This window comes from Ptychodera flava, chromosome 8 (genome assembly GCF_041260155.1).
Source record: "Ptychodera flava strain L36383 chromosome 8, AS_Pfla_20210202, whole genome shotgun sequence".
NCBI classification, from domain to species: domain Eukaryota; kingdom Metazoa; phylum Hemichordata; class Enteropneusta; family Ptychoderidae; genus Ptychodera; species Ptychodera flava.
This window is the reverse complement of record NC_091935.1, coordinates 9,291,385-9,308,996: the sequence shown is the minus strand read 5'-3', so window position 1 is coordinate 9,308,996 and position 17,612 is coordinate 9,291,385. Positions and strand designations below refer to the sequence as shown.

Sequence of the window (17,612 nt, the reverse complement as noted above, 5' to 3'; positions counted from 1 at the left end):
GTGGAGATTTTGAAAAAGCGTCATCATTGTGAAGTTGGCATATTTTGGTAGCTATGATCCGTAAATTCTCTGATTTTCTCATCAATTGTAATCATCTATCTCAAATGTAAAGAGAATAGACGATGACACTGATGTTAAAAATATTAAAAGATCTATGTAAAAGAGGTTTGAAAGCCACTTCAAATATCCACAACAAAGAATATTGTATTCAGCAGAGTGATCTCTCTCCTAAAGCTTTGCTAGCATCTGTGGGGGCTAGTTTGTGACTTGCAAAGGTACAGCCAACATTTCATGGTCATGGCCGATATTTGACAGCATGAGAAATAACACAGTACTTTGTGGAATTGAGTTGTCACGTCTCCATTGACTTAAAGACATGTTTGTTTGTCCACTAGATGAATTTGACAGCTTACCTCTGATTTGAAGAGTGTACTGAACATGCATCAGACTTCAGTATGTTCACACAAACACAAGTGGCATAAAAATCAATATATTGAAATAATAGGTCGCACTCTAATCTTTTGGGGCTTGCTGCCCATGGCTGCAGAATGTATTTTATCATGATGAATACACTATGTACAATCAATATTCCAACCCTGATTTTTCATAAAACCATGAATTTGTAGCTATATTTGTGCACAATTGTGTTCTTGATCGTACAGAGAACATGGGGGCAAACTTCCATCCTCTTGTTATCTGATATTCAACAATGGTGCGAAGAACAATCTGAAGTGGTCAACCCGCGAACGTAAATAAGTAGTAATTACCGCAGTACGGACAGCCTCATGATGATTTCAATCCTATTTCCTTGTATACAGATCCGTTCACCTATTTCAAAACAATAAATTTTACCAAATTCATAGGGCATTGGTCTAAGCAACCACAAAGGTATAGGTCGTCTGTGAAAATTGCAAGGGACTTCTTCCCCCAAGGTATATTCCTGAACAAGCTCTTATCAATGGCAGTGTCAGAACGTACAAATTTGTTATCCATGCATTTAGCCTGAGTTTACAAGCACAGATAAGCATTTCCTGCAATGTCTAATACCGTAGACCCTCCACAGCGTGTCCTTTGGAGGCTCTATGGTAATACATGAACCACATTGCATTATCCGTGTTGAAAACTTGGGCGTCATAACCATGCGGAGATTCCATCAACCCATGATTCAAATCTCTGGAAAATTAGGGGTTTCAACCTCTGTACAATGGGGAGCACTGAGATCAAAAAATTTCTCTGCATGTGGAGTGAATGAGTGTCAAGCTCAATCAGTCTCAGAAACACATAAATGAATACCAATACATGAAATGTGGAACAGTATTTTAATGTAACCTGTTTGGTATAAATATATAAGAGAATACAGCTAGACTGAAGAGAGTATCTGACTATAAAATAAATGCATAGTGAGAGACATAAGGAGTAAATAAAAGCTACAAGTAAATGAGTCGTTTTAATAAAATTCAATGTAAAAAAAAAAGAGACATTGAATTGTTTGAATTGAAAACAGCATTGTCGATAGCAATTGCATCTGTTGACAGGATTTCGCGGCAGAGATTTTTGACAGAAGAATTTTGAAAATAACAGACTGAAGCCCTAAAAACTTTCAAGTCCAGAGAAATCATTGCATCTGTCCCTTGACATACGGTGAAGCCTGACCCCTGACATCTTATGACCCGAACCTGACCCTTGATTTGTCCTTTTGCATGACCTTTGACATTTATCAGCCGTCCTCATATTTCCGAGTCTTTACCCGTATCCGTCACTAGATTTGTCAATGCATTTGACCCCTTGACACATCAGTCTGACCTTGATTCTCTTCCTGACCTTTGACATTTATTGTCTGACCCTAATTACATAAAAAAAAGAAAGCATTTCTATTCTTACATTCTCTACATAAAAAAATGAGTTCTACATTCAGGAATATCACAATAAATAAATAAATGTACAAAATTGTATTCACACTGAATTTCAAAGATCTTCAACTATACCAGAAATAATTTGAGGTGTTGTTTTTCCTTTGGTATAACAGAATTATTCTAAATTACAAATGTGGGCCATAGATGCCAGGACTCCACAGCTGTAAAATTTAAATTTCATCACATTCATTTGTCGTGAAAAAGAGAATTTTAATTTCTTTGTTCTAAAATTCTCAACCCAATCAGTAAGTACACTGCTGAACTGTCTCTGCTTTTAAAATTAAATTTTCATTCAAAATAATACTCGCTACAGATTTTGGCATGTTGAAAAAAATAGGATAATTTAAAAATAAAATTTCCACATGAGGTATATTTTCCTGGTATGTCACAATTAATTGTACTAATGCTGTTTTCTGTGTGTATTATGCATCATGATTACTAGTAAGACTTACATGCAGATAGTTTGGATGTCAAAGGCCAAAGTTCAGAGTGCAATCACAAACCCCTTAGAACCTTCTCCAAGAATATTTCAATGGACGAGTTGTTTGAACATATATACAACACTTGATTACTAAAAGGCACTTTGGTGTGAACTTTGAACTTGAACTATGACCTGCCACACTGACATCTATTGAACTCCTTGAATATCCAGCGCACCTCTCCATCATTAACTTATGCACCTCCCATAGCAAAATCAATTGCTGTGTAAAATTGTTAATTTCTACGGTAAATGCATTACTTAAAAGGACAGAATAAGGAAAAAAACACAATCCATACCTCACACATCATGTGATCATGGATTTACAGAAATTTTGAATTTTACAGATTTCTAAGGCCAATACTGGTTAAAATTACAAAATGAGCTGTACAGAAAAGTTTATACAAATACACAGGATTAAAATCAAGTATACAATTAATTGGCAGATTTCAGAAAAAAATCACGGGCATCTTACCACGTACGGCTTTGACCAATGATAAAATCTTTACTGCATAACACATCAAGATCTCAAGATGACATTTCTTAAGACATTGATCCCATCAGTTGGCAAGGTTATAATTGTCTTTGAAGGAAATCTGGTGTTCTATGATGGGGTATTCCTGCTTTGGTCTCAGTTATTCATACAAATCTGTAGCGATTAATTTGGAAAAGGCACTTGATGAAGTGGACGGATCTACAGATCTACAAAATATTACCTCCCCGAGCAATTTACTTTTTGGGTGTAATCCACTGGCCACTTTGAAATAAGCTTCAACACTTTTTTTCACCCAAGCTGTAATCAAAATTTGTTACACACTTTCAGTAATTTTTCCAGCTCTTTGACGCTTCCTCTGAACCAAAATCTACGAGTACCCTACGAATATTGCATAGCTACATCAAAACGCATGCCGCAATCCGCAAAAATGTCACAATGAGAGAAGAAAGACGCAGAACAGACTGCAAACGTGAAATACTCTAGCCGAGCACCGCTACATACCCCAGTATATAATGGCTTCATCCTTGCATGAGGAAAATACCACTGGGACATACCAAATATTATGGAAAAAAGGGTGAAAGATTCTGTGATGACAAATCCCATACACTCCTTTTTTGCTTGAATAATGCTCATTCCTACACCATGTATTTTTGATTATGTCGTAAGTACTGCATATGAAGAGAAACACAATGAGCAAATGTTTTTGTGTAAATTTGCTGTACAAGCAAACTCACTGAAAATACTGCGTAGGCACTTCAGACTAACTACCCGTACATTCTTCCTACCTGTTTTCCTGCCTGCCTGTTGCGCGCCCCCTACCACACATGATTGTTGATGCAAAAATACGCATGAAATCCTCACAACTCACTTGAACAAATCAAACCCTTTTTCTCTCAAATTCCACACGTTACAAAGGTGTGTTTAAAAAGTTACATTTGCATCGGCAAAAATACAGCAGTCTTCTATTTTCTTTGCATTGCAGTACAATGAATGATAGCAAGTTGCATAGTAGTGAAGATAAAAAAGATGAGATCAAAAAATTGTACAGAGAAGATCCTTCAGACTAGAGTTTATGAATTGCTTCAGTCCAAGCACTGGGCACAATCTGTGCGCGAAGAGACTACCGTTCTCCATAAAGGCTAAAAGCAATCTGACAATTCACATTCTCCAAGTTTTTATAGTCTTTGAGAAAACAATTTACACATTAGTCATTTCCAGTATGGGTGTGACTGACCTAAAAATTCTTTCAACTGCCACTTGTTACACATACACTGATTTGCGACGTTGTCTCTTTTGAGTCCAGGTCGGATATCAGTGTACACATTTCACTCTGGATGACTGTAGGTCTGTAAAGACTGGGATTGTTGTGTGACGTAAACACAACTGTGGTCCACTCTGTGGATGGAGGCAACACTGTGACCTTGAGTTGAATTGGGGAGGATACCCTCACACAGTTCAAGTCCTCACATCAAGTCTCGTTTTATCACAGATTCGTGACTTGAGTTTCAAACAAACTTTGGTTCCCTCTTGCTGGACACTGGGCTGTAGCCGGCTGGAGGGGGCAGTGTCTTGGGCGGCGTGGTGCACACACTGGGCAGACTTCCAGATGACCCTGACAGCTCGTCCTCCAGACTCGACCCCAGCGACGACCCCGTGGACAGCCGCGTCCTACTTCCGTTGCTGCCGAGGCTGGACACTCTCGGCTGACTGCTCGCCTGCGAATCTTTGGCAGGGTTCTGCCCCGTGTTTGCGGTGTATCTTGTCGTTGTTGGAACCAGCTTGGAGCTGCTTCGGCTTGGGGAAGTGTTGGCAGTGTACTGATGTCGAACAGCTGGAGTTGATTTGGACTTGTGAAGCATGGCAGCGCCCTCTGCTGGATTGGCTCGTTTCGGCTCTGTTGCACTTCTCCGTGGGAACCTGGAAGTGGCATCAGGAATAACAACGTCTGCATCATCGCTGTCAGTATCAGAGTCCTCTCCATCACCTTGGTTACCTGGATGACATGAAGCAAACATTAACATTTCATGCCCTGGTTTATGAGGAGATGACATCATATTTCACTTCAATTTCACTGTGTGTCATTATGTGAATAAAAGAATGTCATTAAAGTGGAATGCGCCTCAGGGACAAATATTCTGGGCAGACTTCCAGATGACCCTGACAGCTGAAAACTGAAAACACTGCCAAACTCGCAAATTTCCACAATTCTTTTCTGATCTACCACTTGTAAGGGCTCATTTTAAAGCTCTTGGAGAATAAAAACTTTCACCGTCTTTGTTTTTGGAAAATCCAAAATTTAATTTTCCCCATACAGTTAGCACAGGGATGGTGGCCATTTTGAATTTCGACTATCGCAAAATGTTGGGTAATTTGTTTCGCTAAGTTCTAACCTTTGCACGGTGACCCCTGATTTTTATTCTTGATTTTGAAAGAGAATGGTCGAAAGATTCCTTGAGGGAAAGTTAGAGCAAAAGTTTAAGTCTTTCACTTTCGAGGTGCATACTACCTTAAAAGTCTGAAATCCACACTTTCTGATCTTAGGCAAAAGAAACTACTGATCACAATAAATTTTGAGACCACTGTCCATGTCAGACTACCCTACATTACAAATCCTACATCCCATCAATAAATTAACCTGTACTACATCACACATCAATTTTGACTTGATTGAACAATAGACTAGGTCAAATCCATGTAGGGATGTGCTTTCTTAAGGCCATCGTCTGGGCTAATGTCGGTCAAAATGCTCAAAAAATCTAATTTTATTTTTTTCCTTCATTGTCACCCTCGACATGTATCTTTCAAATAAGCTATATCATTCTTCAAAAAATATTAACTAAAATCGAGAAAAATCGCGTTTTTTTACCACTGACCCCTGGTCAAATTTTATTTAGTCTAATTGTATATTCAAAACAGGTAATTGCTATTTTTGGTTGCCTAAAAACTTTGTTGAGTTATGGCATCATGTATGAAGTAGTGACCATTTGCTTGCTTATTGAAGCAGCTTTTTCAGAGGTAAAAATATGGCGTTGTGGAAATTGTGAGTTTGAGACTAATTGCAGTCTAAAAAAGCCAGATCAATGAGTAATCGGGAAGAAATTTGCAACAAATGATTCTGTTTTATATTTTGTGTGGATATTACTGTAAGGCATATGAAGATTTTCATTCAGGTATAGCAATTAAACCAGAAAACAAACCATATTAGACGTTATGGTGTCCATATACATAACAAGTAAAGAATCTCACATGAATTTCATTATCATGCTGATTATAAATCAATGTTTTTTTGATAATTAACAGTTCATTTTTCACTTAGAAAGCAATTACAACCAGGCTTTTGTAAATAGAATTCTAACTGACAATTTAAACTTGTCCAATACCCTATTTTGAGGTCGTAAACTTTGCATGAAGTATGAGTATCACCTTTATGTTGTAAACATTTCAATCCAATACTCCTAACAATTGTGTTTTTGTACTGCATTCGTTTCTTGTGGCAGTAATAACTCTTGAAAGAATGGTTGGAATGCAATGAAATCAGCCAACATATGTGAAATTAAATACTTTACAAAATAAACTTCAAAAAACAAGGTCATCCAATCATGTCATAGTAGAAACTTGACGGAAAGTTGTGAAATTTATTAATTTTTCAATCTTACCGAGATGACTATGATTTAATTTATATTGACATCTTATACAGTCATAGATTTAGGTTTATATTGTAATACATATACATCTGAATGCTACAGAAAAATTCGGTTGTTGTATGACTTTTCGTTCAATAGATATCTTTGCCACAAATTTCCTCATATTTTTAACCCTGAAATTGTCGCCATGGCAATTGAATATCCGGTTTTCCCCCTGCACTGCATTTTACCATCTACTGCAACAAAAAGATGACAAACTCTGAAAACAAGGTACTACACGGTTAGTGTTTAAAATAGCCCAGACAATAGCCAGGTCATTTGCAGGTCATAGTTCAATATATCAAGATACTTGGCCAAGTACAACCCTACAATCCAACGGCCACGCCAGGATATTTTTCATCCAATCACCACATAGAATGACAACAAACCCTCCAAACAGGTCTGTGACAAAACTTACCACGCTTTGTAGATGTTGCACCATCAAGACTATCATCCGATGCACAGTCATGTGTTGCCATGGTATCAATGTCTTCACTGCTTCCAGGGAGAGAGAGTCTCGGTTGTAAATGACCGCTGACGTCTTCAGAGTGATCAACACTGATGACAGGCTGAGTTGCTTCTCTCTCTGTCATAAATAAACAAATAAAGATATTGCTTACAAACAATGGAACCTCTAGAAACCATGGTAATTCAAAATGGCTTCCAAAATACTGTAGTTGGATGGGTAACAACAACATTCCATGCACATATTTCAAAAGATGGGTAAGTTATCTATTTTCTGAATAAAGCCAAGAAATCAACTTTTGAAAATGCAGCTTCGATAAATTTTGCTCATATTAAAGTCTTCACATGACAAAATGTTGCAGAATTGGTTGACATACCTTCTGTCGATGATTGTGAGTGGCTGCGGTTGTCCAGCTCTGACACAGGCTCTTCAGGTTCAGGGCCAAATATCTGAAAACGCAAGAAAATAAATTTTTTAAATCATGTTATATGAAAGAAAATAACAAAACAGGGTAGAGCTAGCGATGCTTTTAAAAGTACGACATGTATCCTATGCAAGGTCAAGTACAGAACTTTGAAACATTCAGTTATGTCTGCAACATATTCAAAGGAACCTCTATATAGATATCTCACAAACCTCACACATAATGAATAGAAATACATTCTTGCGAATGTAGCAGCAGTGCTTTGCAGACATTCACACCAAAGTCACTGCAATGGATGAGAAGATACTTACATGTGAGTTGTGAATTAGTAATTCTATTGCTCTGGTTTGGTGAGGCATTTCCACCAGCGTAGACAACGTGACTGCAGACTCACTGTAAGATACCAGTGACAGGGGGTTGAAGGTCAGAGGTTAAAAAGTCACATAGGTTGATTCTCAGAACCGGCATTCACATTTATTGTGAAATTACAAAAATCAATATTGTATCAATGACAATAAGACCTGCCTGTGGTTTACTGAGGCTGCTTGAGTGAAAAAGTATTTCAGCTTAATTAATGACCTTTTATCATTTACGGTTTTCATTTGCTGTGTAAGGTAGTAGAAACTAATAGGACTTACCTTTGTCGAAGCAGATTTGGTCCAAACACAATACCCAGATTACTAGCCGTCATTTGATTCCTGTCTGCGTTGTCAGCAACCCTGGAATGTACACAAAAGGGAAAATGTTATTTCGTTTAATAAAATGCAATCAATTATAATTACGAGAGTGGTAAAATTTGATATTGATCAAAGTCCATCACAGAACATATTATGTTAAGTCTATACACTCACAGATTAATTTTTAAGTAGGAATACTATGGCTATATGGTGGGATACTACTTGCATTTCCAATAGCAAAACTATAGAGGGCTCTCAACTTACTTCTTGAGATGCTGCATTACAAGTGCTGTGGCCTTCAGATTCTCCTCGGGTAACTTAGCAATGGTTGATTTCAGTAGATTGACAATTCTCTCATGGCCAAGGTCAGAGTAATTATTGCTTGCTTTTGAAATGGCAACAAACTCTGGGTAAAGATGAAATGACAGTAACGGTTCTGGAAGCTGTAAAACAGAAGTCAGTTATGTAAGCCACCAGGAATACTTGTATTTTATGTTCGTTTATGTTCAATAAAAGTGGTACAAATAGAAGGATAAAATCCTTGTTACTCAGAAACTAGAATAATTTAGCAACTGTTAGCCTGCGCACTGAACTGAGGACTTTTTCTGAGCATCTCAACCTGCTGCAAAGTATAATTCTTGTCCAACACAGCCCATCACACAGATAATTTTCTAGCTGTCCTTAAAGCATTTACTCTTTCACTACACTACCAATGGTATGCCCTACACTTTTACAATAAACAGAATCTACAATGATATCATTGGCATCATACTTGTCTGAGATACAGCTTAAACACACTGGTGATGAGATGTGGCGGTGTGTCCGACAAATCTACCAGGTCCGCTCCATTTTCAAAAGTTTGACAAAGCTTCTCCACTTTGGCCTTGACCCCTGCTACCCTGTACAAACCCTGCAATGGAAGCATCAAGGAGTCAAAATGGGCATTTTAAATGTTTTGACGGAGATTCCACCATACTTGATGCAATAAAAAGAGTACGTATCACACTGAAAATGCTCAATGATTTGAGCCAACACTGGTTTCAATACAGATAGTAATTTGTACATAGGCAGTTTGTCAAAGATAGGAGCATATTTTCACACAGACATGAACTAATTTACCTTTTATGAGGAGATGCTAAATATGAGCAGTTTCATGATTGACTTCCAACAATGGTTTTCATAAACAGAACAGTTAAAGTATTGGAATCACACATGAAGATATATACAAATTTTATCATAATCCTAGGGGGTGTTAGATGCATTTTGATTTATGTAATATGACAGGCTCCTAAAGATGAACTATACCACTCACTATGAAAAAGATGTGTCTGTCACTTACACATATATGAATCTTTGATTTGTTCTTATATGTTTCTCTCATGATATGATATGTGTTAAAAATTCCACCTACCTTGACGCACAGCGCCCTCTCATTGATTTCTGAGATGCATTTACTGACGATAAATGGCACTTCTTTCCTGGTGTCTTGAAGATGATCCCTCAGATTGACACCGAAGACGTTCATTTTACCCTGCAGCCTCTTGCCACCGCACTGTATGGCCAGGTACTCCAGACACTTCTTGTGACTGGACAGGCTGCAGTGCTCGCACTCAGCCCCGTTGAAGTACACGTAACTGTCGCACTCTCGACACTTTGAGGGCGCTCTGAGCTTACGAAACACGTGCGTCTGAGCTGCCTTGGATTGAGGTGAGTTCTTGAATTTGCCTTCATTGCTTGGCAGAAGTCCTGTGAAATACAAATCAATCTGAATAATTGTACGTAGAGGAGTAATCAAGTCATGTTTATAAATGTCACAAATCTTTAAAAATTCAAAGATACGACATTGCCGGCTATGTATGAGGTCATGACAGTGCTGACAATATTTGAAGGAATATTTTGTGGCAAACAATATGAACAAGCCAAGATTCAATATATCACAGTGATAGTTCCACAACAGCTCAAGTTTCTTTTTTGACAGACAGACAGACAGACTGACAGACAGACATAAACACAATAAAAATGTTAACACGTACCTAAAATTATACACATAGATGCTACACTACACAGTGAAATCAGTTTATATTTTCCCAGTAGCAACCAAATTTTCTTATGACACAAAAAAGCTAAATTTTTAATTTGTTTCCTTACTTGAATCAAACTTCAAACTCTGCGGTTCATCTGTGACTTCATCTCCCGATGACAAATTGCTGGAGGTTTCGCGTGGCAGTTTGCGTTTGATATCACGCGGACTTGCTGATGGCGAGGCGTCCTGGGATCGTGAACTGCTGCCGCTGGCGCTTTCACTGTCGCTGCAGGTCTGCGAGGTGTGCCCCCATGCCGAGAGAGGATGCGTGGTTCTGGATTTCTCTGTAGACATGGCAGTACATGAATTTCATTAAAATATTTGCCATTTTCTAACAAGTAAGCTACATCAACAGTGTGGAATATGAGAAACTCTTTCATGCATATTAGCTTTTTCTTCATCCATTTTCATGTTTTGCAACCATTGGAATATGTAACCCCTTTTAAGTTACTAAGACACAAACAGAGCTAGAGATGCGTTATCACAATACCATTTACTAATAAGATCAGATTCAGAACTCTTCAACATTCACTGTCCAGACAGTTCATATTTTTCCTTCAGCATCAAATATGACTACATTTCTGCTTGGAATTGTGTATCTCTATGTTCTTACCTCCTTTGGTGTCTGTCTTCTGATTGCCTGGCCTGCCTGCCGATGGTCCATACCAATCTTCAGGTACCGCCAGCTCCCCACTACCTGTGCTACTTGTAGAGTGGCTGCTGGTTTTCCGGTTCAAACCAGGTCTCCTGTGAATGGCAGATATGAAAACAGCATGAATAAAGTTTGACCTGAGAAGCTGAAAAGACCAGAGAAGTTGTTTCAAAGTCATTAAAAGATTTTAGAAAGTACATGTAGCATTAAGATTTATGTACTAGAAATCATCCAATTAAAAGGAAAGGTGATTTTCAGTTACATATATCTTTTTCTCATAACTTGAGAAAAAGCTTGGCCAGCAAGCAGTGCCTTAGAAAGTTTTCCATATTCAGTCATATTATTTACGAATATGCATGAAAAACACCTGTTTGCAAACCAATCAAGGACAACTTTGAAAACCCAACACTATGGCGAACATTTACTAGGCACAGATGTACCGGGTATAAATCCACTGTATCAACTTCTTGACAAAACCACAGTACCTCAACTAAAATGACCATGTATGATAATGGGGTAGCTATAATGAACAGTTTCCATGATCAGTGCATTCAGTGAGACAAGATTGGAGACACGTTCAACCTCTCTAGTTGTGGTTGAAATACATACACAAGTCAGTATGAAAGACTGTAAAGTAATCTGTAAACAGCAAAGTAAACAGAAAATCACTTGTGCATAAAATATTTACAAGTATACAAGCGCTAATATAGAGCGCCCTCTAGTAACAGGAAATGGCAATCATTTATGGACTATGGCATAGGTACTTACGGGCTTTCTTTGGCTTGGCTGATGTAAGGTTCAAATGTAAATGGTTCAGTATTCTGTTGTTTACCACCAGTTGTTGGCCCATGACGTACAAATTCACTAAATTGAGCTCCAGGCTCATATATCCTACACTGCTCAGTCAACGATTGATACTGCAAATAGAATTAATTAAACATTTGTTGAACATAAGAGAAAATACAAAAAGGACCAATACACACCAGGGGAGACATATATATTCATTCTCACTGATTCAATTAATTTCTCTTCTATTCAACAATAAATATTACAAGTGGAAAAGTTATGGACAGCTGCACACATACAAAACAAGTTGCTAACCAATAGCAGTTACTGAGGCTCCCTGGAAAGCACTCTTTCTCTAACCAAGTTTACAAATTCAGTACTTCTACCTATCTGTTAATGTGTGTAAAATTTCATCCACTATTACAATATGAGAAGACCAAAAATTGTAATCAAATTTGACTTACAAGGTCACATTTGGGAATTGTGTTAGAAGCTTGAAAGAGTGGGTACACATACCTGTACAGGAGCTGGGGCAGACAGCGAGTGCATGAGTTGAAAGTAACCCACTGTCACGGCTTTCATTGTCTGATCGCACTGCCATATCAACTCTCTCAGTTCTGTCACCAACGCTTTCTGATGAACCAGAACAATAAACAATAGACACTGTTAATGATCAACACAAAGTGATTAATCTTCATCAGCTAAAATTACGAAAAACATGAATCTACTTTGTTTGCAGCAGTAAAATAGGCTGAAAAAAGATAAATAATATGTGAGGCAGATAAAGCGACAAGGCAGGAAATGTTAATTTCATTGTCAAAGAAAGGTCTCTATGGCAGCCATTTACTGGGCACAGATGTACCGGGTATAATACCACTGTATTAATATTTTGACAAAACCTCAGTTCCTTATAACTATTGACTCTATAACCGTAAATTATTATTATTATCATTTTTATTATTAATTTATTAGACTTTGCAACCAAAATACCATAACAAGTACAGTCAGGTTGAATTGTTACAATGACATAAAATAAATCATAATATCACAAAAAACTACACTATAAAACTGGAGTAAGAAAGTTAAAATATGTGAGCATTATAAAAATTGTAATACTAGCGAACCATAAGCATAAAAAATCACTTGTTGGTCATTTACTCATGGTTAATAAAAATTGCAACACTTTGCAAATTGCAAATATGTGTGATGAGGAAGACAGTGGTAACACCAAAACTACGAGCTGGCAAAAAAAAAATTATTTCTGATAGTTACAGAGAGCATATGGAATAAAACCATTTTGAATATTTAACCGTATATAATAATATGTATAACAGCTGAATACACAGTATTGAAGCTTTCCTATCAAGGTGTTCCAACACACTGAGTGGTATAGGGTGTTTGCCCAGGGTTACTCCGAATTTTTTATGAAGAAAAGTGATGTACCAGATATGACAGAGAACATGGTCCCTTGTTCGTAGCGGACACCACAAATATGAGAACCACGACTTGGCAGTCAGATTTTCACTGTAAGAGCTGTACAGCATGTTTATTTGAATTGATCTGAGATATTTCATCACAAACCTTTGTCTCCTGCACGTCTTTCTGTTTACTGTTGGCTTCTACAATCAGTGATTTGTACACAGTTTCTGCTTCATCAGCCTGAGTGTAGAGGAAAAAATACAAATTGTTGTAATATCCACTTAGATAAACTTGGTACAAAGCATCTGTACCTAGAATGGGTGTCTGGCGTGAAAACCTGTGTCCTCAGTCAGATTTGTTCCAATTACTGCGACATTTGCATAGATATTATGCAACTAATCCTGTCATTTTCTTGCTATAACAAGCCTTTTCGTTGGTTTGAAAACTTTAAAATAACATGCATAGGTTCAAAGACCTCACTCAAATTTCTTCAAGTTACGATTAATTTCTGAACTCTGTCTTGCAAGGATCAAATCACGTCAAGGTCATATCTAGTATCTATCTATGTAAAGATGGCAAAATTTCCATCAGCTTTGATAGCAATTCTTATGATATTGTGAGTGAGAATTTGTACCTTTCTCAGTGCATCCTCTTCAATTTTTCTTCTTTTGTCAATCTTTGCATGACCAGTGCTCGACGACGTACCATCAGTTTCTGCCTTGCTGGTCATCTCCTTGGCCTTGTCGTACTCTTGTTGTCTCATGTTGTACACCTGCTTGGCTTTTTCAAGGTTCACTCTACAGTCCGCCTGAAATCACACAAGCACACTCACATCATCCCGTTTCCAAAAGATTTTCAAATTCCAGAAACCGTAAACAAAGCCCACCGCAAATGTCACAGTCTGGCAGACTCTCCAAAAGCCTGATAACTGATGCTTTGTCCCAACCTGTTGAAGACCAACGACATTTTGCAGGTCACACGACATAAACTTACCATTTCTTTCTTGATTTTGCTCCAAGAATATTTGATTTCCTTTCTTTTCTTGTCATGTTCACTTCGTCTTGCCGCCAAAGGCTGGAAGAGAAGCGAAAAAAAGTCTTACATTTAAACACAGAGTTCATAATTTTATATACCAGCAATGTTCAATCACATACCACACAATTACCTGTCAGTAATCTTTAATATTTCTGACAAACTGACTCTACACATCAGACTTTCCTCTGTGTTATTTGACACATACATTCAACTTTTTAAATTTACATTTTGTCTTCTATTTAAAAACCTGTACACACCCAATTCAATACATCAAGTATTGCCAACATAAACGATTTCCAATTTTTCATATGCAAACAGCTAAAAAAGCCATCTCACCTCAAGGAATTTATTAAGCTGGACTTGATTATAAGTAGTCTCACAGTTTGAGGCATACTCCAGATCTTGTTGTAAAGCTGTACAGTAGATTGATTGCAGTGGTAAATAACTCTGAAAAAAAAGAACATTAAAAAATTGAAAAAAAAAAACATTTCTTATAGACATTGTTTTATTTTGTTATTTGTACTTGCATACTGTATGTGTTTGATCTGTCACCTGCGGAGTACACAAGAACCATATTTCAAGTGATCCAAAATCTTCAAATATAAGTCTCGATAACATTCCATCGAAGGAGAACCATGATACAAGTTGCTCGCTTTCTTGTGTTTGCATAGACTACAGAGAAACCATGGTAACCACAAAAAGCCATAAAACTGGCGCATATCTACTACATACCACTTCCGATAGGATGGGCGTTGTAGTCTGAGCAAGCTTGGCAAGATTCCTGGTAAATTCAGTTTCTGAAAAGAATACAAAACACAACTGAAGATTATCTATCAATCTTGGACCAGCATTTTTTCCCAACATTCCAACAGGAAACTCCAACACGCATCTAATGATTCATGAAGGAGAATTATGAAATTCCATCATGATGATCCAGTGATAATTCACAAATTAACATGGAATGTCAAGTTTACATAACGGTTAATATGTTAAACAAACAAATAAAACTACAGAGAATTAATGTGAAAAAAAATGCCCTTCCCACACACCTCTGTGCCCAAATTGATGATCGCCCCCTTGTGACATAATTACTCATTTCTTTTGTTTTCTATTGACCATACCTTATACCTTTTCTTGTTCATATAACCAGTGACATGCAATTAGAGTGTACTTACCAATATGAACTCTTTTTTCAACGTATGTCATGACATCTTTGGCATATTTGGACCATGCCTTGGCTCTCACTAACCCAAGATCTACACCAGACTCTAGGGACAGCAGGGTGTTATCGAGTTCATCCGGCGTCATACAAACTGTGGCAAACAACAAAGAAGAAAAATTGGTGATTCAGAACTAATATTATGTATTTCCAATGCATAAACAGACACAACATCAACATGTTGAACATACCCTAAAGTTAATCACTTGAATTATTTTAATAAGAGGTAAATTCATAGAGGTAAATCCATATTTCAAATGCTACTGTAGAATGCATGGTTACAATTAACAAACTCACAATGTTTTTATAAAACAGGTCCTCAGATGCATATCTGAATTCAATGTATGACAATGACAGGCATGATTTTCCCATATCCTTTGTCCCTACACACACAGATCTAAGCTTGTTTCTTTGATTTTCACCAACATTAACTTGATTTCTGAGCGTATTTACGTTCTTTCATCTGTTACAGCATTTTGATCACTTGATCAATAATCAAGAATTGCATTCTGCATCTTGATCTTAAATCTTTCCCTTCACTGATTCCCTGCCATCTTCACTAAGCTATGTAGATCAACATTTACCATGGGCACAAGTAAGCTTACCTGGTTCCTTGGTGTCCAGATTGGCATCCCTTGATCCTCCATCAGAACTCCAGCTGGCTGAGGATAGGTTATCGTATGACCTTGATTGAGATGCATTTAAATGAGGAGATGATTGGTCCAGATCACCCATGAGGTACTCCGAAACACTGCAATGATACAACAAAGAGTTAGACATCAAACAGACTTGAAGATCTGTTGTATGATAGCGCCTTCACATGACAAATCTTCAAGTCTACGGTACAACAATACTGTGCTCTCAACATTTTCAAATTTCAAGATAATCCCACTAAATATGTCAACTTCTCAGTTTCAGTGTTGAGTGATTGAATTTTACTGTCGCTAACTCAGTCACACTAGTTTCTCAAATTTGTCAGAATTCTGCGCAGGATGTTCGGTGGTGTATTTCATCATAAATGTCACTCTCAAACACAGAATTGGCCATTTGACATTCACAATGTCACAATCACTTCAAAATGTCCTCCAGCGATTACTTCAAGATAATGCCGCAGTCACAAAAGTCAACACCCAAATCCAGAGATCCATCACAGGAAAGTCAGTCGCCGGGCCTACACCCATAATCTGAAGATCTCACATAAGAAACTTTGGCGTCTTATCACACGACTAGATCTTAAGATCTAACATTCAAGCAATTCAGCCAACACCCAATCATAATATCGGATACCGCTGCTCAATAACAAAGCCTATAAACTGCCTCTAAATCTCTTGTTTGTACCAAAGTCAAATTTTACTTGAATGTCTCTTTTGCACCCATGACATTTCCAAATATATGAGAAGCTGAGAGAGATAAAAACGGCTACAAAAGCAAATGTACTTTTGCTGTTTCAAAAACAAAATGCTTTTCTCTAGATTATAGGTGAATGGGTGACTTATCAAATCAAACACAGCTTGTTTACGACTTTGATCTGCAAATTCTTCAAAAATTGTGCATACTTTCTCTACAGTCTTAATTTCCATGAACTGTAACACTCTTGGGAGGAAACGGATTATCATGCAATGTCAGAACAATGCCATTGAGCGTTTTTTGTTTTTCCACATCTGGTGAAAGATACTTGGCCATCGATCCCACGCCAAATATTTTGATCTAGTAGAGGGGTGCCAGCTAACAATTCCCAAGCCTTCTCTTTCAGATCTGGTTAAGTACACAAACCTGCTGCTGAATGCCAAAGCCAGCTGATCGATGGCATCATAGAATTCTGTATGATCGTTCTCCTTGTCATATTCATTGGTAAATCCTGCAACATAAACGCAAAAAATGCTCTATATTCATCCTTTGTTAAACACAAGTTGGTATAATCCAATGGTGCTGTATCATATCAAGGGACCTCTGCAATGGGAACTGGCTGTGCTAAAAGTGACAATAAGTGAGGTTATTGTTTTGCTGCATGTGCAGTGATACAAATAATCACTACACACCTGTAATTAAATTTTAAAGAAGTTCAATTCTTTGAACTCTCTGAGGCAGGCAATCTAGTGAGGAGTACAAAAATAGCGATCATTTCAGACGAGTTTCTGCTTAACTGAGATATTCAGCAAACTTACTTTCATTATTCTGTACATATTTCAAGATGTGTTCTCCACAAACCGATATGGCTGCAAGCAATGCTGCATCCCCTTGCTACAAAGAATAGAATTGCCCAATTTCGCTGGTATTGTTT

General features: G+C 37.5%; 1 protein-coding gene across 5 annotated transcripts in view; it reads right to left on the bottom strand.

Annotated features, from left to right (window-relative positions):
• Positions 1 to 1,300: 1,300 nt before the first annotated feature.
• Positions 1,301 to 17,612, bottom strand: part of LOC139138410 (rho GTPase-activating protein 29-like) — a 58,355-nt gene continuing 42,043 nt past the window's right edge. For all 5 annotated transcript variants that reach the window (XM_070706781.1, XM_070706784.1, XM_070706782.1 and 2 more), the window contains 20 exons: positions 17,105 to 17,189; positions 15,937 to 16,082; positions 15,288 to 15,425; positions 14,845 to 14,909; positions 14,449 to 14,559; positions 14,071 to 14,151; positions 13,712 to 13,885; positions 13,240 to 13,317; positions 12,175 to 12,291; positions 11,641 to 11,789; positions 10,834 to 10,967; positions 10,286 to 10,504; positions 9,549 to 9,883; positions 8,910 to 9,047; positions 8,402 to 8,580; positions 8,099 to 8,179; positions 7,772 to 7,853; positions 7,413 to 7,485; positions 6,989 to 7,156; positions 1,301 to 4,880 (listed from right to left, as the gene is read on the bottom strand). In XM_070706781.1, the coding sequence (XP_070562882.1) occupies positions 4,393 to 4,880; positions 6,989 to 7,156; positions 7,413 to 7,485; positions 7,772 to 7,853; positions 8,099 to 8,179; positions 8,402 to 8,580; positions 8,910 to 9,047; positions 9,549 to 9,883; positions 10,286 to 10,504; positions 10,834 to 10,967; positions 11,641 to 11,789; positions 12,175 to 12,291; positions 13,240 to 13,317; positions 13,712 to 13,885; positions 14,071 to 14,151; positions 14,449 to 14,559; positions 14,845 to 14,909; positions 15,288 to 15,425; positions 15,937 to 16,082; positions 17,105 to 17,189 (3,041 nt within the window). In that variant the 3' untranslated portion in view covers positions 1,301 to 4,392. The remainder of the gene's footprint in view (positions 4,881 to 6,988; positions 7,157 to 7,412; positions 7,486 to 7,771; positions 7,854 to 8,098; positions 8,180 to 8,401; positions 8,581 to 8,909; positions 9,048 to 9,548; positions 9,884 to 10,285; positions 10,505 to 10,833; positions 10,968 to 11,640; positions 11,790 to 12,174; positions 12,292 to 13,239; positions 13,318 to 13,711; positions 13,886 to 14,070; positions 14,152 to 14,448; positions 14,560 to 14,844; positions 14,910 to 15,287; positions 15,426 to 15,936; positions 16,083 to 17,104; positions 17,190 to 17,612) is intronic.